The 21,923-nt window shown below is 36.9% G+C and overlaps 2 protein-coding genes and 1 pseudogene across 3 annotated transcripts; 1 reads left to right on the top strand and 2 right to left on the bottom strand.

Annotated features, from left to right (window-relative positions):
* Positions 1 to 860: 860 nt before the first annotated feature.
* Positions 861 to 9,996, bottom strand: LOC113058331 (protein yippee-like 2). Of its 2 annotated transcripts, XM_026226109.1 has the most exons (6): positions 9,775 to 9,996; positions 9,465 to 9,685; positions 4,395 to 4,624; positions 4,106 to 4,149; positions 3,533 to 3,641; positions 861 to 1,729 (listed from the first exon to the last, which is right to left on the bottom strand). In XM_026226109.1, the coding sequence occupies exons 2-6, from the start codon at positions 9,625 to 9,627 to the stop codon at positions 1,640 to 1,642; spliced, it is 636 nt and encodes a 211-aa protein (XP_026081894.1). In that variant the 5' UTR covers positions 9,628 to 9,685; positions 9,775 to 9,996; the 3' UTR covers positions 861 to 1,639. The 2 variants fall into 2 exon arrangements, with proteins under 2 accessions (XP_026081894.1, XP_026081895.1); XM_026226110.1 differs by lacking the exon at positions 9,465 to 9,685 and having other exon boundaries at positions 862 to 1,729; positions 9,775 to 9,988.
* A 641-nt stretch (positions 9,997 to 10,637) lies between these two features.
* On the bottom strand, positions 10,638 to 16,072 carry LOC113058330 (lysophospholipase D GDPD1). Its single transcript, XM_026226108.1, has 10 exons — positions 15,571 to 16,072; positions 15,044 to 15,086; positions 14,669 to 14,804; positions 14,506 to 14,551; positions 13,893 to 14,014; positions 13,692 to 13,781; positions 13,461 to 13,594; positions 12,792 to 12,851; positions 12,541 to 12,592; positions 10,638 to 12,368 (listed from the first exon to the last, which is right to left on the bottom strand). Exons 1-10 carry the CDS (start codon positions 15,704 to 15,706, stop codon positions 12,240 to 12,242), a joined length of 948 nt encoding a protein of 315 aa, XP_026081893.1. The 5' UTR covers positions 15,707 to 16,072; the 3' UTR covers positions 10,638 to 12,239.
* Positions 16,073 to 17,320: 1,248 nt separating this feature from the next.
* The window catches only part of LOC113058898 (S-adenosyl-L-methionine-dependent tRNA 4-demethylwyosine synthase-like), a 54,692-nt pseudogene continuing 50,089 nt past the window's right edge, over positions 17,321 to 21,923 (top strand).

The raw sequence follows: 21,923 nt of genomic DNA, 5'->3' as shown, positions 1-21,923 counted from the left end.
GTTATTGCCTCCCTCAACACAGAATCGGCTCTGTATAGCTGAAATGAGTCATTAGTAATTCGAATCCCACTTCCGTGACGTCTCCATGCATAATGCACGCCTAATTCTAATTCCTAATTTTAATTTCAGGGAGTTCAATGATGGATTCACAAAACGCTTGCTGTTGAAAGACGGATCAGTATCTGGTTTATTTGGACCAGCTGCTCCACCGAATCACAACCCACCTGTAAGTATTATAAATAATAGATGTTTACATTTTCTATAGACTGTTCAAAATACAGAACTTCTGAAATAGATGTATTGTTTACAACACGCGCTGTACGCGGTATACCAATCACAACAGACTAGGCCATCTGACCAATCAGAGCAGAGCAGGCTCAAGGTAAGGAGGGGTTTAGAGAGTCCGAATCTTTGAACCGAACGAACCATTTAAGAATCGCTGGAAAATGAGGTGATATTAAATGCAAATTTCGAGAAAATTTCAATGTTTTTTTTACCATGTAATCCTATTGTAGGAGACTCCCAAAACAATATTAGGAACTGTAAAAATGGCATAATAGGAGCACTTTAAAGAAATAATTCTCATATAATCCACTCAAAAATGAAAATTTGCTGTTCTGATTTTACTCACCCTCAGGCCACCCAGAATCTAAATGAGTTTGTTTTTTCATCAAAATAAATTTGGAGAAATTGAGCATCACATCACTTGCTCCCCAAGTGAATCCTCTGCAGTGAATGGGTGCCGTCAGAATGAGAGTCCAAACAGCTAATAAAAACATCACAATAATCCACAAATAATCCACACGACTCCAGTCCATTATTTAACGTCTTGTGAAGTGAAAAGCTGTGTGTTTCTAAGAAACAAATCCATCAAAGCAAATCCCCCCCAAAATGACTTGTGGAATATTGTGATGTTTTTATCAGCTGTTGGGACTCTCACTCTGACGGCACCCATTCACTGCAGAGAATACATTGGGGAGCAAGTGACATAATGCTAAATTATCCAAATCTGTTCCGATGAAGAAACAAACTCATCCCCATTTTGAAAGAATTTAATTTAGTTTTCTGGATAAACTACTCCTTCAAGCCCTGTTTGTTGGTCCATCAGAGCTCCATTCAGAGATTTCTTCATGCCAGTCCTCCTCTCTGGCACAAATCTGAATTTGGAAAGGTCAGCCTGGTAGTTTCTCACTGACACAAAGTGGAGAAAGCCCTATCAGCTCAGCAAACTCGTGACCTAGATCCTTCCAAGCACAATGCGCCCTCTGAGCCCTGCCGTATGTCATATACAAGTATGAATAGAGCCGCTTGTAGTTTAAACCATCAGGCTGAGATGAGCGTGACATGCGATATGCTGTTGTTTTAACATACCTATGTCTGTACACCTTGTGTATGCATTCATGTATCTCAGTGTGCTCCCATGTGCTGGAGCGGACACACACACACATGCACACGCTCTCCTCCAGACACACAAAGCCCCCCAGGGCGGCCCGCTCTCCTGGTTTCGTTTCCGGCTAAGGGTGTGTGTGTCAGCAGGAGATGGAGGGTAGAAGAGGGTTTAAGAGGGTAATGGCGAACCAAAGTGAGTCCTTCACCCACACATTCACCATCCACCCGCCGCTCTCTCCAGGACGCCCGCTCAGTCCCAGCCGTTGTCCTTGATCATGTGAGCGAGCTCGATAATGAACTTGCCTTCCTTGTACTTCTGACTGCTCTCAAAGGCATGTTCCTGGGGGCAGGAGGAAAGCAAGAAACCATGTTGACTAAAGGACAAACTTGGATGTGAAACTTGTCATCATTTGTACGTCAGTAATAGACGGTCCATGGTAAGAAAATATATATAAATAAAAAAAATCATTTTAATTTCATATAGTTTCGTTTTTTTTTTCAATGCCATTTTCTAGAAAAGTTACGATTTAATGACTAAAAATGCCACGGGGTGTAAACCATCAAATAAAAGTAATAACATTATTTTCATTCCACCATACAATTGAGTGTAAACATGTTAATCATTATTTTCAAAAAAAAAAAAAAAAATTTTTAAGGCTAATTTTAATTTTTCAAATATCATGAATTATTATATTAAAATATTATTATGTTTTATGGAGAGTCGCAGCACATTACATTTTTACAACCTGAACTTGCCTTGCCTTATCATAAAACATAAAATTATGTCAAGTATGTCTGCAGGTGTTATATATGTTATTTGGTAACACTTTACAATAAGGTTTTATTTGTTAATTATATTTCAGTGTATTAAATAACATTAACAATGGGCAATATATTTTTTGCAATATTTATGAATCTTTGTTAATGCTAGTTAATACTGATCATTGTTAGTTCATGTTAGCTCAGGTCCATTAAATAACATGAATAGATATGATTTTTGATTTTAATTATGTACAGAATGAGTAAATGTTGAAGTCAACATGAACTACAATTAATAAATGCTTTAGAAGTTTATTTATGTTGACTAATGTAGTTAACTTATGTTAACAAATGGAACCTCAACTTAAAGAGTTACCTTTTTTTTCTTAATTTTTTATATCAGGACAGTTTTATCTCTGACATCTATGATGTTATTCCCCTTCACCAAAATATAAAAATCTTAATTAAGAAAAAAAAACGTGTAGGTGCCAGGTTTGGATTGATGTCTTTTATTTTGAAATTCTCTTTCAATTTGTGATGTCACTTGACACAGGTGCATATTATCTGTTAGTTTGCCTGTGGTTAGGAGGTAGGCAGGGGGTGGGTAGCTGGGACGCTCACTTTCTGTTGACCGTTTTCATTTCATTTCATTTCATTTCATTGTTTTGTTTACTTTACTGTTATTCAATGTTTCAATATATCATAGGATTTGCAGTGGAAACGCTTCATCATTTACTCCCTCTACTCAGTCTCTTAGCGTTTACTGGCTGCCGCTACAACACGCATAGAAGCAGTGTATTCAAGTCATGTTTTTATAAATTGCATTTTAGTGTATTTTCGAACCAATTAATAGATAGGACAAACAAGTTTCACTAATGCATTTATGACCCCTTCTGTCTTTTCTTTTTCTGGCTGACGGATGCAGGCAGCAGGGAGCACTCATCAGATTTCTGGAGAAGGGCACTGGGTCAAACTTCTCTGCTACTCTGAAACGTCTGCATTCATTCTGACATAAATATCTGATGTGCTTATAAATAACCAGGCCACTGTGGGAACGTATACTTGTTTGTGTGCTTATTGGTGTTTGCATCGGTCAAGACTCCATGTCAAGGGCGACCGGAAATCCACTAGTACCAAAAAAAACTATTGGCATGCGGCACAGCTGCTGATTAATAATGGATGGCATGCAAGCAATGTGTCCTGCTTAGACAAGCCTTTATGAGCACGCTTTAACTCGCAAAGCCATGGTGCAATTTTCTCAAAGTGTTTGTTTTTGCTACTGTACCTTTAAGACTACTTTATGTAAATGACTTGGGTTATGATGTGACGTCACTTTTCTTCTACATGTACTTGAACTTTCCATGTGTTGTGAGTGTTTCCTTACATATTTCCACCCCAGGGTGGTTTTGCAGTTTTCGCAGTAGATGTCTGCCACTGCATGAAGGCCCGTGAGCAGAACCCTCTCCTCTGCAGGACCACATCCTACGTTCACCCTGACAAAACCACAGGAAGCTACAATTAGGTATTAGGTTGTGGAAGCACAGTAGACATGAAAAGAGTTTATTCACTAAGATTCAAAAGCTTGGGGTCAGGAGGAAATTAATACTTTTATTCCGTTAAAGTGATTAAGACTTACATTGCCACAAAATATTAGAATGATTTCTGTAGGCTCACGTGGCACTGAAGACTGGAGTAATGATGCAGCTTTGCCATCTAAGGAATAAATTACATTTTAAAATATATTCAAATAGAGAACAGTTCTTTTTTTAAAAATATTTCACAATGTTGTCTGTATTTTAAATCAGATAAATGCAGCTTTGGTGAGCATAGGAGACTTCTTTCAAAAACACAACCCCAAAATTTTGAATAGTAGTGTGTGTGTAACATACCACTTACATATCAAACTCCTTCTAATACCAGAAATGCACAATCAAACACCTGTATAAAAACAACTTACACCGAGTTGAACAGATAAGCTCTGCCTTGACTTCCTTGAAAGGACTAAAAGAAGAAAAAAAATGCATTCCTTAGAGAGTTGCATGTAATATCACATTCAAATGTTAATCTGAAACTACAGTATCTGTACTGTACTAACGAGCAGCTTTTCATCCGGGTAGAACTGATGTGACATTAAACAGCATGTGTTGATCTTCTAATCTGTGAGCTTTATGTTCTTAACAAGCATGTTTGTTCATGTCCTGTTCCTGCACATGCTGCCAGGTCGTTAATTTAGGGTCATTAATTACCTTGGAGATGAGCTCGTCGTGGTTGGCGAGGTGTGCTCTGCAGTGGATGCAGCTGTAGGTGCGGTGGCAGCTGGGCAGGTACGCCTGGAAAGTTTTGGAGCGCGTCATGGTGACCATGGGCCGGGTCGGCGGGCGGTGCAAGAAGGGGCTGCCGGCCCAGGTCGGCTCACAAGGGAAGCACCGCAACACACAGGTGAGGGCCGTGGTGGGGCGGGGTGGGAGGTATACACCTGCACACACACACACACACACACACACACACAGGATGACCTGGGGTGAGTATCACATCTGATGCATTGTTTGTTTGAGCGACCTCTGAGTCAACCAGTTTGAGTTTGGGACGGGACTATGTATTGAACAAGGTTATATTACTATCGCTATAACTTAGTACTTTGTTAAGATTAGGAACCAAGAAACTATTATTATTTAGTTTCTATAATACCAATTAATTAACAGAGTGAATCATACAATTCCTAAAAGAAATAATCTTATAAGCAGGTGTAGCCATTGTAGTCCAAATGATTCAGGTTTCTTTAAGTAAATCAAACACATACAGCTTACAACCACCAAGATTTAAATCAGTGTAGTTATTAATTGATTGCTCATATGTAGATAAATATAAATATTAAAATTTTGTCAGTAATATTTTATCAAATAAATGAATCAATGATATATGTTACCATATATTATTTGTATTTGTATATGTTTTAGTTTTGCTTGGGCTATCTGAAATATAATTATTAAGTATAATTTATGTTAGCCGTGATGATAAGGTAGTTTTTATAAACACACTCCTGCTTTGTTTACAGTGGTTACCAGGGAAACAGCTCTATTTCTGCTGTTCGATAAGTGCCACCTGCTGACAGAGAGTGGATTTACATTTTCATTCGGCCGGTCTGCTGCTTTGTTCAGACCAATGCAAAAAAATGACAGAATTTCTTTTGTAAGTTGATTGAAAACAAGCCAATGTGCATTCTAGAAATCTCAACACTTCAGATAACAAAAATAATAAACAGATAAAAAAAATTATGGAGCAGGCAAAATGCATATAATTTAGCAATTTGAATTGTTTTTATTTATTTATTATCTGCAAATACCTTGTAAATATTAAAGAGCCAACTGGAAACATTTAATTTCTTAAAACTTTCGCTAAACTTTGTATACACAAAACTTTACACAGTATCAACAATGCCTCAAATTCAGTATTTTTTGTTAACTAAAACTAAAATAATTTCTGTTATTAAATGCTGAAATAAAATCAAATGTAAATTTAAGATTAAAAAACAAAATTGGATAAGTTGCATTGGCAGCTAACTGAAATAAAGTTGAAGTACTTAAATTACAAGAAAATTTTAACATTTTAAACATAAAAATAAAAGCTAATTAGTCAAAACATTAATTAATATTAGTATAATAATACTACTACTTAATTGTGTGTCTTGTTGAAGAAAGTTGTGCTATTACTTTTTTAATAAAAGGGATATAGATGTAGAATGATGTTTGAAATACAGTAGATATCTAGATATTTTGGTGTAGGCTCTTTAAGCTTGGGCCAATGCCCTGACAGCCACCCACCACACCCTAACTTAATGGTGGCCGTTTCTGCATGATCAAACCCTCTTTCCATTTTGTTCACTAGTCATGCAGATATTGCACACTTCACCTTCAAGAATGTCCAGCGGTCAGCACGTGTGTTTGCATGCACCAGTCTGATGCTTTATGGTCATGTTACTCCCTCAGTCAGAAGGCTTTGTTAAGGCTGGGGTGAGCCTGTCTTAAGAGTCCAGAGCAAAAAGCAGCTCTTATGTTCTGTCCATTGTTTCCCTGCCAAAGCGTGGGGTTGGACAAAAAAGAGTCTACTGACAGATCGAAGCACGTTCCCACACAAACACACAACCGTCGGCTGGGGCAAACGCACACATACTGCGACACATCCACAAATAAACCATCTAGCATTCTGGTGACCCGGTCTCGCCCCAGTTCCACACCCTGACCTGTTTTGGTATTTTAGGAGTTTGCTCAGGACCCCGTGGTGTTCTCTTACAGTTTGCTCCAAACCAAACGATGCATTTGGTGACAATGGTATGATAACTACATAATAGATGAGATAATAGATTTCTCTTTCTCTCACAGAAGCTTTGTGAGAGACTAAGTGGCTTTTACTTGTTCAAAGTTCATACTGGATTCGGTCTCAATATTATAGTTAAACTGAAATATAATCTATTTTGTATGAAAACATCAATAAATAACAACAAAGGGGAATCAGGTAGTGACTACTCTGGGTGTGTGTTTATTTGTGTGTGTGCTTGTGTGTGTTCACTACTCACTGCTGTGTGTGTGCAGCTGGATGGGATAAATACAGAGCACAAATTCCAAGCATGAGAAACCATCATTGGTTACATCTCACATCACTTTCACTCATTTTATTCACGCAGCTGTAAACAAAATCCTGGTTTTGTATTGCCAAAACAGGCGGATCGATTAAAGCGAAGGGAGAGAGTCCTGACAAAAACACATCAGATGAGCTCTGAACCGTGAACACTGATGAAGCTACAGGCTCAACCAGTTCAAATACTGACCACTGAAGCAACACATAAACTGTGCTACAGATCACAGAGCTGGACACAAGCTAGTTGGAAAGCCACACATCTTATAAGATGCTTTATAGTCATTTTAATCAAGTGTAAAGGTATAGTTCATACCAAAGTGGAAATGCTGTCACCATTTATTCCTCAAGTTTTTATAAAAATGTATGACTGTATTTATTTAGAAAGTCATAAAGGTTTATTTTCAAAGATGTTCTAAGTGTTTTTTTTTTCTGCTTTCTGCAATGCTCAACATTGGTTCAAAACTTAACTTCAGTTCCATTAAAAAAAAAAAAAAACATTCTATATATGTCTGAAATCCAGAAAAACATTATCCACGATGTCATCACTTGTCACATGACCAGCTACTATTCACAACTCCTCTCCTGTGGCCTCATGGGATAGTAAAGTGTTCACAGAATGCATAATACTTTTCGCCCACTGTTTTTCGAAAACTTTGAATCAATTTGGAAAAACTCATTCACTCTTTTTGCCTACTAAATAGTATGGACGTAGACACATTTAGATGCAGCAACGGTCTTAACAAAATGGCCAAAGCATTATTAAACTAGTAGAAAAAGTGCATTAGGATGTTTAATTCTGCATTCCATGGAAAAAATACCAGAATTTATGTCTGACATCTCTCTCTCTCTCTCTCTCTCTCTTTTTTAACCGTACCTTCCATTTTGTCAATTTCCCCTTTACCTTCTACTGCTAAGTGCTCTGACGCATTTGTTGTGACAGAGGGCTGTAGCAATCATCACTTCAAGGTCTGTGCAACATAAGGACCTTCCTTATATAACCCGAAACAGCGCTGATGGGGATAACAGCAGCTATAGAAGATGGGAAAATGTGTGTCCTCGTGTGGCATCCCATCCTTTACTGGCTGTCCAGCCTCTAGCATCTTTTTTTGTGATGCATTAACTCAACCTCCTCCCCACAACCATACTTTAATCATTTTGGAAAATGGTGTAATATGATGTTACATCATATCGCAATGATTAAACAGCCCTTGTATTTTCCTGAATGAAAAATAAAATGTTCCGCTTTTTGTGATCATTCATTTCTGAGGGCTTGTATTTGCATTCATAAATGCACATTTATTATGCATGGAGTGTCACAGTATAGTACAGTAGCTTAAGGTCACGCAGGAAATACTATTAAAAAATGTAATCTCTGCAGACCGGATTGAATTTGACAGCATTTCAGAAATGACATAAAACGCTCTCTGAATTCAATGGTGTAAGAGTGAGAGAGATTGTTGAATATAAAACAGTAATCAATTCTTCTTATTGTTTTATGTAATAACTGACTGATTGAGTGCCGTGCTGTACTAAACCTCATGTACTGACAGCAGACAGTATGTGGGACTGGATTTCAGCCACACTGCACTACTGGCACTGTTTCCTCATGGCAGCTCAAGCATGCTTTCAAATTTGACCCCTGAGAACAGAACCATAAACAGCATTTAAAATGAATTTTTTTTTGAGTTTATTACAACATACTACAGCAAATCAACACACACAAAAAAATAATTGAACCTACTGGTCAGTGCTGCAGTATAACTGTCATCAAGTACTGTTAATTAAAACCCATCAATGCTGTCTAGTTAGGGATCTTACTAGGTATTGAAACACAGCCAACATAGTATAAGTCCTTTATAGCAAAAAAGTGCTAAATATGTGTGGTCATGAAGTGTAATGTTATAGTGGCGTGGGTTAGTTAAACTAAATATTCTATTAAATGTGTTTTAATTTTTCTGAATATAAGATAACATCTGTTCAAAAAATGCTAAATATGATTTTTTTTGTTTGCATATGCTATTCTATCAGATAATCAGTTCTGTTTATAGTGAATATTTTATAAAAATTAGATTTTAAAAAATGTGCTACATAAATATAAAAAATTTGCGTGTACAAATTGTATTCAGTTCTATTAAATTAGATAACATTCAATCAAAAAATTCTAAATATAAAATATTTTGGTTATGTTATTCTATCAAATAATCAATTCTGTTTATACTGAACCTTCTACTGAAATTTTATTTAAAAATGTTTATATAAATATAAAAATGTTATTCAGTTCTATTAAATTATACATCTTATGCTGAATATTGTATAACATTTTATTACGTATTCTGAAAATTTTATATTGATATTCTAAATATTGAATACTGCACGAAATATTCTAAGTATTGAATGTTACTGAATGTTGATAAATTCATAATGACATATTCTGTAAATAAAAAATTAAATTAAATTAAAAAAAAAAATATATATATATATATATATATATATATATATATATATATATATATATATATATATATATATATATATTTATAAATAAAATTAGGTCTCTAATCAAATCAAATACTGCAATGTTTACCTCGCCGAGGACTCAGACATGACGCAGACTGGATAAAGTGCGCACTAATGCCGCTCTAAAGGCAGAAATGTCTTGGTTCATGACTGATAACACTTACATGTCATGCAAACAGAGCGATTAAGGAGCTCACTGTCAGAAATGCTCCACTGCTGCAGTGATGCTGATGCTGCTGGTGGAAGTGACAGCGGAGGTGTGAGATAAACACGCATCATCATGAGCAGTACCACTGCGGACCTGCGGCACATCACACCATCCAGCATCTCCAGCACAGATCTAACACAACACTGTCATCATGACCTGACGCGCTCACACAGCTCACTGTAAACAGCAGTTCACATCTTTACACAAAGCAGACGACTTCAGCAAACTTTCACATTTGACCACTCGTTAAAATGTCTAGCGCTTACCTTTGGAAAGAAGAAATCGAGGTTGTGAGATAATAGCAAGTGCTCCTCTTCCGTGACAGTCGAGCACGATTCACGGTAAACTTTGCGCGTGCATTACGACCCCGTTTCTCTCGCGGTCAGTGTGGAAGTGGCGCATGTAAACCAAGTTTTGTCTGGGCACGATCTCACTGTACATCACCTACCACACAAATGACAGCTGTTTCCACCAATCACTGAGGGGCAAACGCACAGCAACACTAGAGCGTGCAAAAAACAACCAATCATCGTTTAGGCTGGTATTTAACCTGCAGAACTGAGTTTAGGCAAAAGTCAGTATTTAGTTCAGTATTTATTTTATTTTGGGGTTGAAGGTACAAGCTACTTCATTATGTTCATTCGGTGATTCAATTGTTTTAAGGTCCTACTTAATACAACTATGTAAATATTTTAAGCTTGAAGTAATAACTCATTAGGAAACAGCAAGAAGGCGTATATAATCGATTTCGAGGAATTAAATGTAAGATTAAATAAGATTTCATGTTCAATGCATTATTTATATTATGTTATATTACGTATATGTGTAAAATGATGATATACGTTCAAAAACAGTGCTTGTATTTCATACATGATTGATTGCTTAGAGCAAGTTTTGGTTATCTTAGAGCGTCCCCTTCTGGCCAAAACTGCTCCAGTTAGGGTCACTTTCATGTACAAGGGGTTCATTTTTAAAGTAACAAATTTGTATCCACTGTTAAAAGTTTTAAACTATGGGAATTTGGAAAGTGTGCTTGAAGAGATATCGTAAAAGTCCACAGGCCCAAAATAGTTTTATGGTTTTTTAAATTGGTTTGATAGCCCACAGAAACACAAAGGCAAAACATAAGTTGGTTTAAATTAATTTATAAAATAGATTTAATGGCATGTATATTCACAAATATAAACAGAACTGTGCTGCGGATAGCAAATCTCTTCTATCTATAATAACTCATTTTTGAATAACAGGACTATCATTTACATTTAAACTTAACACAGTTTAGACAAAACTAAACACAGCACAAAGTTACTGTATCCATATACACTTCACAAAAGATGGGGAACATCTAAACTCCACTCATGCTTGATTATCCAAAGTCTTAAGATCACCTCTATTCAGGAGCGAGTTAATGTCATGCCAATTTTGAATGCCATCTGTTTTTCATAGGAAATCCTTAAAAAAGTGAGAAAATGTTTCTGTTTACCTTTCCCTTTCAATACAACAAAACCACCAACATTTTTAAGTTAAAATCTTTTCCTGTTATTGCAAAAGAACAATCAAATGTCACATGACCCTACATGCTACACTTGTTTGTGACCCAGTTACACTCCACCACAAATTCATTCATCAAGTGTACAATATACACAACCAGTCAAAAGCTTGGACACACTTGACTGACATTGTTGTTCATGATCACAAAACCTTTTGACCTAAACTCTATTGCTTAAATACGTTAAATTGGTTTTAAAGACAAATAAAAATGTCCCTATGCATAATTTTGTTCACTAATTGTACCTATATGTATTTGATTATTATATTTGGATGAGTTGGAGTGGATATTAAAGGAAAAGCAGAAATAGGTTTTAAAGCAATTTAAAAACCATTCCTTACAATTACAAATAGGTTGCATTGTAAGAAATGCAACCTTACAATGCAATAGGTATAACATGCAATTCATGTTATACAAGTTTTCACTTGCATAACATGTTTTTTAATGGTATTAAATTAAAGTTTTATTTTATAGTCTTGATTACTGTAATATTATAAAGATGTTATGTTGACATAGTTGAGTTGGTGTGTCAAAATTCTGACTGGTCATGTATTAAACTAAATATAAAGGTTCAAGCAGTAGTTCAGCATCTTTTAAGCCACAACTCGTCATAAAATTGACAAAGAAACAAATGTACAAAACAAAATATACACATGACAATAAATGTAAAAATCTCTAATATTTTCTTATTATTGGTCTCTCAACAATTCCACGGTACACCCCCCTGAAACTAACTTTTATTTTTAGTGTGTTGGAAAAACATATGCAGCTTCCGTCTAGTCATTTAGACAATACACTCTTTAGTGAGTTCAGTGTTATAATTGCAGAAACAGATGCACTGTAATAAACCAATCAACTGCAAGTCAATGAAACAATGAAAGTGCCTGTAGAGTAAAAGTCACAGACACGTCATGACGATCATGACATCACCCCTACATGACTGATATTTCATCATAACCTTTTATGGCTCATGTGTATTGCTATGAACTTGAAGCTACAGAAGGATTTCAAGACATCCTGTACGCTCTAAAACGGCTCTGATGCTGATAAACGCAAAACTGATAGCTGCCACACCTACACTCATAACCATAAACATCGAAGAATGCTGGGTAATTCAAAGGCCCATTTAGAGGCCAAATATCAGCGGGATATCTAATTGATCATTACTTTGGCTGCCAAGTCTTATTTAGTGTAGTTGTTTTTCTCCATGAACTCTTTTAGCTTGGTGGGAAAGTCTGTCATTATCCCTGTAGCCCCAAGGTCAAAGGCACGTTTGAAGTCCTCCTCGTCGTTCAGCACCCAGACATACACCTGCGGTTAGAAAGGAAAAAACAAAGACCAGTGGAAAAGTACCATGATGACATTCCAGTCAAGAGCGAAATTCCATTCAAAGCTCCTGCCATCTGCTCATGCACATCATAGCACTCAAAGCGACGCTTACCCATCAAGAGCATGTGTCGTATGACCTAGATCTCATACTCACTTGTATTCCTCTGCTTGTCAGATGATCGAATAATGCTTTTCTCATGAGGAGCCTGAAAACACATCCGACTCTAGTAAGTATTAGAATAACATGGGCTAAGTTTAAGCCTTGTAAAGCTTGTAATTACTTACATCAATAAGGCCAGAATGTGCAAAAACGCTAAAGCAGGCAGTTAACTACTGTCCCATAAGAAACACTTAGTAAATATTTGGGTAAAAGGTTTATTGAGGCCAGATTGCACATAAACTTACGTGTCTGCTAGCCATGTTATGAAACGCTGACTTCGTTTATGACGCTCGGGATCTTTAAGTCTGCAAGAGACGAAATCTTTATCACTTTTTAGATTTCCAACTAAATCTTTAGAGAGAATGTCTAGTTCTGTGAGCATACAACGTTCATCTGCTGAGCCTGAATCTACGAAGGACCAAATCAATTTTATTTATTTTTTATACTGGAAGGAGAAAAAATATAGGAGCATGTAAGCGTGACTAAAATGCATTTGTGACCCTGGACCACAAAACCAGTCGCTGGGGTATATTTGTAGCAATAGCCACAAATACATTGTATGGGTCAAAATGATCAATTTTTCTTTAATGCCAAAAATCATTGGGATATTAAGTAAAGATTGTGTTCCATGAAGATATTTTGTAAATTGCCTACAGTAAATATATTAAAAGGTAATTTTGGATTTGTAATATGCATTGCTAAGAATTCATTTGGAAAACCTTAAAGGCGATTTACTCAATATTTTGAATTTTCAAATTTTGGAATTTCCAATATTTGTATCTCGGTTGCAATATTAATCTATCCTAACAAACCATACATCAGTGGAAAGCTTATTTATTCAGCTTTCAGATGATGTATTAATCTCAATTTCGAAAAATGAGTTTTTGTGGTCCAGGGTCACATATGTTCCTCACTTGGAAATGATTGAAGGCATGGGAATCTCCAGGAACTGTTCCTTAAGCGGGACGAAGGGCAGGAGTCCCGTGTAGAAAAGACCGAGCAACAGCAGCACTCTGGGCAAACTGAACAAGATCGGGATTTGTGGATTCTACAAAACAAACAGAAACACTTCAGAAACGGACATTTTGCATACTTTGGGCAATTCATTGTTCAAGTCTGTTGTTTACTAATAACCAGCGTATCACCTCTTTGTAACATTTCTTAACGATTTCGTTTCTGGAGTTTCCCCAGACGGTCAGATGCTCCCTGTTGTACTGGACCACCAGCTCGGACACCTGACAGGACAAAGGTAAAGACTTTATTTTGCGTCTGTTGAACTCTTCTCACCAACCTGGTTCATTTGAGCACAGACAGAGGATTCGAGGAAATGAATGGGCCTCACAAACCTTCTTGATGAGAGTGTCATTGTTGACCTTGATGTCGATGTTTACAGGGGTGTTTGGGAAGGATTCAAACACGTCTCTTAGCAGAGGCATGCGTTTGTCATCTCCTCCTTCACAGTAGCACTCTGAAACACATCAGGAATACAAAATATATTTGAAACATATACAGTGGCTTGAAAAACACGTGTGCATCAGTTTTGGATTTTAATTGAGTGAAAAGATGAACTGAAATTTGAGTGAAAAGATGAACTGAAAAGTTGAGAAAATTAATTTCACTATAGAAGTGCATGCACTTCTGTTCATGTGATCGGTGTTAACAATCTACTTTCATTCAATTTACATTATGGCAACTTATTTAAAATAAAAAATGTTTTTGCGAATACTACAACTGTTGTTTTCATGATTCAATTTCACTATAAAAAAAGAATAGAAAATAAACAAATTAAGAAAAATGATTGAATGTAAGACAATACGATTTCAGTATTTCTACATAAAATGTAATGATTAATTAAATGTGTCATTTCCTTGTTATTATTCATCAAACTTACTAGCAATTTATAAGCAAAGCCATTTTTTTCTTGATTTTATCTGAACATTACCTGGACTGTACACTCACCCCGTGTGAAAGTCACCCCAAGCTTACAAAGGTAAGGTGGAAGATCCTAAGAAGACAAACACACAAACACTTACATACAGACGTAAGAGCTTTAGCCCCTACTTCAAATTAGTCAAGGCTTGAAACATATGGACTGCAAAGTGTCTGGAGTTTCTCCACTCACAGCGTAAGCCACATCAGAAATGTACGCGTTAATTCCAGTCGACCGCTTCAGGTTTGAATCATGCAACACCACCACCTGCTCATCCTTGGTCAAATGACAGTCCAGCTCCAGCATGTCAGTGCCAAGCTGAACAGCGCTGAGGAAGAAGAGGATGTACAACAGATGAGTTAAGGAAGCATCTGTCCATAAGTCGTGATCATTTTCATCCAGATGCTCGTAAAATGTATAACTGATGATGTCACTTGCATTAAGAGACACACTCTGAATTCGTCAAGATCACGCATACAAAGTTAACCAATCATGTTAGGTTTAAGCACATTCACAATCATCAATGCAAATCCAAGCAATAAAACAGCGCCCCATTTAGAAACTCACTGCCTGAAGGCTGCCATTGTGTTCTCCAAGTTCTCACCAGCTCCTGGAGATGAAGAAAGAACACAATAATAAGAACCAGGACAAATTGCATGTTATAGCAATGCTCGGTATTTACTTTTGTCAGTCAACTAACTACTTCAGCTGGTGTTTATGTTAAAGACTGTATGTAGCAGCTAGCTTCTACAGTATTCTGGGTTCACAGTCCACACTCCAGTCAATAAAGTCAATGATGAACCCTCTGAACCAACAACGTGGAAGGATTATGAAATATGACCTAAAAAAAAGTAAACAGGCTTTTCATTACATAAAAGAAAAAAATGTTCTAAGTGGATGACTTCAGGCTTCAGTCAGTAATCTTATGAATGTAACCCTGTAAGATTCATCGCCTGTGTGTCAAAACCTAGTGAGCTTCCTACCTAGTCAGCATTTTGTACATTACAGCTCACAAGGTTTCTATTGAACTACAAGAAGAAACAGTGAGCGAAGCCTCGGGCTGGTGTAGAGTTGATGTAGCTCGGTTCACTCACCGCCGCGGTGTGAGATGTGTTTGCTCCGGAAGGCTTCTCTCTTTCGCCGGTGCAGCAGAGACGGATACTTGAGCAGTAATGCCGAGGAGAGCACATATCCGGTAACCGTGGATATAACATACACCGCGACGCTCATTTTTACTTTTACTGTAAAGCCACTTATTTAACTACAAGTCATTGAAAATCGATGTGACAGGCCACCGTGTCTCTTCAGAAGTCAACACACCGGCCGGTATCATCAGCACCGCTGGCCATCCGCCGCTGCCGCACTGTAACAGGGGTCAGAAGACAGCCGAGCGAAGCTTTAAACCAAAGAATATTCCGTGTGTCAGTCTGATTAGATCCTCCTTTAAATGACTCGTCATGGATTTATCGGTAAACCCACCCATGGGCTTGCAGTCCAACGCTACTTGACAGGCCACCCCTCTGCGCAGTTGACATATTGCTTGTGTCAATAATAAAACTACAGTCGCAGGAACGCGCATGCGCGCTACATGCGTCTGATGACGCGACTGAACGCAAGAGGATGCTCACGGACAAATATTAAATATCTGAAATCCTTCATGTCATATCAATTCCGCTTTAAACAAATTAATTTGACAACAAATGGTCAGTGAAAGAAGGTGATTAAAGGGTAGTTAATCCAAAAATGGAATTCCTGCTTATCATTTGAATTATGCCTTTTAAATAGAAATAAAAAAATTAATTTAATCTTCTTTTTTTCCCCACTAGCTTTAAATATATAAAACACTAAAATTGTCAGAAATTTTCTATAATTCTTTTAACTAATGCACACACACACACACACATATACATACATATATATATATGTATGTATATACTACTGTTGGGATCAGAAAGTTGAATTTTCAGGATCAACATGATCCTTCAGAAATCATTCTAATATGCTAATTTATTATCAGTGCTGGAAAATGTTGTTCTGCTTAATATTTTTTTGGAACCTGTGATATATTTTTATCAGGATTCCTTGATGAATAAACGTTAAAAGAAGAGCATTTATTTTAAATCTAAATCTTTTCTAACAATATATACTACAAATCAAAAGTTTGGGGTCAGTAAATTTTTATTCTTTTTTTTTGAAAGAAACTACAACTTTTATTCAACTGGGATGTGTTATATTGATAAGAAGTGATAACAAAGATTTATATTGTTAAAAAAGATTTACATTTTAAATAAATGCTGTTTTTATTCATCAAGGAATCCTGAAAAAAAAAAAAAAAAACATTTGGCAGCACAACTGTTGCCAACATTGATAATTCTAATAATAAATCAGCATATTAGAATGATTTCTTGAGAAATTTGCAAGATTTCTGTATTTTTTCTGTGTTTTCATCAAGTAAATGCAGCCTTGATGAGCATTATAGACTTCTTTAAGTCATATTTAACAGTAGTTTACAGTATATTTGTATAAATATATAAATCTTTCTTTTTCTTTTTCTTTTTTTCTTTTTTACAAAATATGCAGATTTAAGTTAATAAGGTGTCTTACATAACAATCCATACTGAATGTGTTTATTGTCATTCAGAAAACATTCAGAATGCATTTTGTGTTTAGTAAAGAAGAACTCATTTTCCCAGCATTCCTGTCATAACAATTTGGCAGCGGCCTTCGACATGCAATCGTAAAGTTAGCCTGTTATTTATTTGCGACATTATGAAGTAAGATTCTCGGCAGAGGATTTTATAAACAGTTGCTTCTGTTTAATTGCAGCAGATGTTGTTTTTAGCGATGTTATCGCGTCAGGTAGGACAATATATCAATGCATAGCTGATAAGTGAGCATCAGAACGGAGTTAAATTAAAACTGCTAATCATAGATCATCGTTTAACATTACGGCTGTGCTTTAATTGCACATGCACGCATATCGTACTTTTCTCGGTTATGCTGTGTTTCAAAACCTAGTGAGCATCCTACCTAGACAGCGTTCTTAGACAACCCAGGCACCTCTCCAGTGTTTAAACGCTGCTGTCATAGTAAACCTTCTTTCTAGGCAGCTCTCGAAGTTGTGAGACAGTATTGTTCTATAGCGATGGTCAATCTCATCAATAGCTGACGTCACTTATTGTTTGTTTACATTGTTCCCAACAAGTCAAGTGTGCAAACTTTATTCCCTCGTCTTTCTTTACAGGTGCTTTGAATGATGTATGGGATTTCACTGAGAGCTACCTGCTCACTGTGTGGCAGAACAGGTTATATGTGTTCACTGCTGCTGCTGTTCTCATAGGAGTCTGCTTTACTGTGAACATGCTTTTCAAAAAGGTAATTAAGCATGTTTACTCTTAAAGCCTCTCTGCTATTTAAAATATTTGTTAGTTTTTTTTTTCTTGGTGGCTAATAAATGATAAGCACACAACCTACTTATACGATTGAAATGTGCTTTATAGAAAAATACGGTCAACCCTGTAAGCCCTTGGCTTTATAAATCTGCAAGAAAGCAGGAGCTTTCAGCTGAAACAGAAAAAGTCATTCATGTTTCTGGGGTCAAAGTGTTGATGGATCACATGATCACAGACAGGAACAGGAAAGGTTTGTATACATTGCTGATCAAAAGACTGGAATAATAGGGATGTTTTTAAAATAAATGTTTTGTGCTCACTAGTTCTGCATTTATTTGATTAAAACATAAATATTTTTACAATTTGAAATAACCTTCTATTTCAGTATACTTTAAAATGTAATTTATTCCTTTGATACAAAGCTGATCTTCAGCATTATTATGCAAGTCTTCAGTGTCACACGATCCTTCAAAAATCATTCTAATATGCTGATTTGATGCTCAAGCAACATTTATTATTATTATTATTATTATTATTATTATTATCAATGTTGAAAACAGCTGTGTTGCTCAATATTTTTAATTGTCATATGCTACCATTCAAAAGTGTGGAGTAAGATTAAAATGCAGTAAGGATGCATTTAATTTATAAAAAGTGTTAAAAATGTTAAATGGTATAATGTTAATGTTAAAAGATTTCTGTTTCAAATAAATGCTTTTCTGTTGAACTTTCTATTCATCAAAGAATCCTGAAAAAAAAATTTGACCTTCAATTTAATTATTATAATAAATATATTTAATTAATTAGCGCAAATTACATGCAACTGTGGGATGTGGTTGTAAACTACTATTTTCAACTCAGCCTAGGGTTTTGCAAAAGAGCTTGCTGGAGACGTCAGTGCTCAGGGGATCCAGTGTGTGAGGTCATAGATATGAAAGAGTACGACCCCGAGGACAGACTAGCTGAGGAGGTGAGCGTAGCATGTGCTTCACTGGCCCCATACAGGCTGATTATAACTTCTTCAGAATTTTTGGATTTTGGATGGTTTAAGCTTTAGGATCTGTCATGCTTGCATGAGTATTTCACTTTTTTAGTATTAAGAATATCACATGAATAACTATAGCTTCATATCTTTTAATTACCACTTACTCTGATAACATTTACAGGATAAAATGCATGTCTCTCACCCGCCCAGTCAGTTCCCCTTCATGAGAAATGGAAACAAACCTAATTTCTCTCATATTGGACTATGTTTGGGGTGTGCTCAACAAAATTTGGTCTTAATGACCATAAAAGCATTGTACAAGACCATTAGTAGGACCATCAGGCTCTCGGCAATCTCCTCAGCTGTGATGTAGGTTGCATCGTGTGGTCAGGTAACATGATCTTCATGTAGGAAGTCCTGATGGAGATCAAGCTGAGATCAAGTTGCTCAAATCCTTCATTCCAATGCTTTGTAGGTGTACATGCACTCTTTTCTCTTGCTCCTGTCTCCATTGCAGCTACCATTGTCTTTTTTTTCCTCCACTGAGACATCTGGATCAAACAGGGCCAGTGCAACCAATTCCTCCTTGAAATAACAGAGGTGGTTCACCAGCTTTTTCGAGGCACGCTTTGCTGCTCTGTCATTTGAAGCAGCCATTGACTTTTTTTGGGTGCAACGATTGGGAGGCGGAAGCAGAACCAAGACTTTACATAGTCCTTCACCCCAAAGACACATAGTTCCTTCATTCCTTTTAGCTCGTGTGAGCGGGAAGATGACTCAAGGCAAAAATCTTCAGGGAATAAATCGGTGAAGCTGGACTGGTTGATGGACCCATGGTTATGGGAAAGACTTCCTCCAACATGATCTCATGAATATGGTGGCGGCAAGCCAAGTGCAGTAGATCTTTTCCCAGTATCCACTCAAACAACTGCAAGCTCCCTTCTTCCTGCCTGGATTGCTTGAGGTTGTGTCGAAGTAAATAGGCCGAATCCAGTTCTCCAAACCTGACGTGAGCTCCGCAAAGCGATCCTTAGGGTACTGATGACGAGCTGGCTGATAGAAGAGTGGTTGATATTGAACTCCTCAACCCGCTGACCAGAAGCATGGAGCACAGCAGACAGTGTATATACTGTGTAACCATCGTTTTAATTTTGGTTTGATCTATTGCTGAAAGGACGTCCAGACTGAGAATGTTCTTCCTTCCCCTCGTACAGTTCCTCATAGCTGCTGCAGCAGCTCCTTTCCCCTCTCTTTCTCCGGCAGAGGAACTAGAAGCAGAGGCCTCCAGCATGACATTATTCTCAATCCACTTCATCATCATCTGTTCATGCTTTGCTTTCATCTCTTTCTGCTTGGCCAGCTATACATTAGCTCCCACCATGCTTTCCCATTTTCCCTTTTCACACTGTGCCTCCAAAAATGGCCAATCTTCAGTGATCTTAATCATCTTCAGTGCGTCTTGGTGAGTAATGTCAAAAAGATCATTCAAGGTCTTCCTGAATTCTTCTTCATTCTGCAGTTGTTTTGGGCCATTCTCCTTTTGTTCTTCTTCATGGCCTCTTATTTTCTTACAAGGTCTTTGAGCTTCTTCACCACATGCTGAAAACAACTTATGGGAATGCAGGCCTTTTCCCAAAAGTCTTGGACCTCCTTCATGGTCTGCACTGGTGCTTCATGCTTCATGCCATTCAGTGCTGACATACTTGAAGAACATCGCCAATGGACAGAAGCTTACAACCTGTTAAAGATTTGTCCTTGCTTCCAAGCAAGTATGCTTCATCCTGGTTATGCAAAGTGGCCATCTGATATCAGAAACAGTCAGAAAAGTTTATCAGTAAACAAAACCTTCACCAATATCACCTCTCAGATCTCAAAGTACCTGTTGTTAAAAAAATATTCATTCTTTGAGCATAAATGACAAATTACCTGGATGGGATTTTGCATTAATTGCATACTCTAAGCTATTTTGCTATTTTGTTTCCTTAAACGACTTCTGTAGCACCAGACAAAGGCAGAAGTCAAAATTACATTAACACTAAACTAAGAAAAAAATGCTCAATTAGATTTTTTTTAAATATCTAATACGTTTGATATTTCAATAATTTTATTAATATTTTTTGTAGTTATTTTCTTTTATTTTTTTATTTATTGCAATAAAAAAAAAATGGTTTTAGATTACGATAACAACCCTGCTTATAGCATGGTTTATTTGAGATGTTTACTCTGTTTTAAATATTAAGAACAGTAATGGTCAAGAAATGTTCAGATTATCAGATTATCTATCACCCCAAATTACATTGTCAAATTATATATTTAATAGTTTTGATATAAAATTATATAATAAATTATATATTAAGTCAAAAGTTATTTTTTTCTTTTGATTTTAGAGAAATAAGACCCAGACATTTAGTAGACAGCTGCTTCCATGAGTACCATATTAAATATTTCTTAATGCTCTGATATAATTGTTCTCTAGTGCTCAAGCAAGATGATCTGTGTGTTCCTGGTGGCCACATACACAGATGGGAAGCCCACTGAGAGCGCAGAATGGTTCTGTAAATGGCTTGAGGAAGCCTCCATGGACTTCCGATATGGGAAAACCTACCTGAAGGGAATGAGATACGCCATCTTTGGGCTGGGGAACTCTGTTTATGTTGTCCATTATAACACTGTGAGACACACCTGCTTTTTTCTCTCCATTTTTGATGGGACTGTGTTGCATCTTACACTAAATATATCTTCTGTATTCAGGTCAGTAAGAATATAGATAAGTGGTTGTGGATGCTGAGCGCCGCACGGATCATGACCAGAGGAGAAGGCGACTGCAGCCCTGGCCAAGGGTGAGAAGAAAGCCTGCCCTGGCAAGTGCAAGAACGGCAGCTGTAAGAATAAGAAGAAACATAAGGAGGAGGCAGAGGACAGCCACTCGCTCGCTCAGAAGAACAACTCTGAGGCAAGCCAGCCCTCCTCTGTGATGTCTGTGAACACATGTAGTCATGGTAACTGCTCTCGCACTGCACATCCCGAGAGCAGATCGTTCCCCTGCAGTCTGTGCTGCACTCATGGAAAT

The sequence above is a fragment of the Carassius auratus genome, chromosome 40 (genome assembly GCF_003368295.1).
Source record: "Carassius auratus strain Wakin chromosome 40, ASM336829v1, whole genome shotgun sequence".
NCBI classification, from domain to species: domain Eukaryota; kingdom Metazoa; phylum Chordata; class Actinopteri; order Cypriniformes; family Cyprinidae; genus Carassius; species Carassius auratus.
This window is presented reverse-complemented; position numbering and strand designations above follow the sequence as displayed.

Excerpts from the sequence above, each read along its gene's own strand:
- LOC113058330 (XM_026226108.1), bottom strand. The coding sequence starts at position 15,706 with ATGAGCGTCGCGGTGTATGTTATATCCACGGTTACCGGATATGTGCTC. Across the intron at positions 12,852-13,460 it reads ATGCCTTCAATCATTTCCAA|ACTTAAAGATCCCGAGCGTC; the intron begins GTGAGGAACATA and ends CGTCTCTTGCAG. Across the intron at positions 12,369-12,540 it reads TGACAAGCAGAGGAATACAA|GTGTATGTCTGGGTGCTGAA; the intron begins GTGAGTATGAGA and ends TTCTAACCGCAG.
- LOC113058331 (XM_026226109.1), bottom strand. The coding sequence starts at position 9,627 with ATGCTGGATGGTGTGATGTGCCGCAGGTCCGCAGTGGTACTGCTCATG. Across the intron at positions 4,625-9,464 it reads TCGCTCTGTTTGCATGACAT|GTGTATACCTCCCACCCCGC; the intron begins GTAAGTGTTATC and ends GTGTGTGTGCAG. Across the intron at positions 4,150-4,394 it reads ACGACGAGCTCATCTCCAAG|TCCTTTCAAGGAAGTCAAGG; the intron begins GTAATTAATGAC and ends TTCTTCTTTTAG.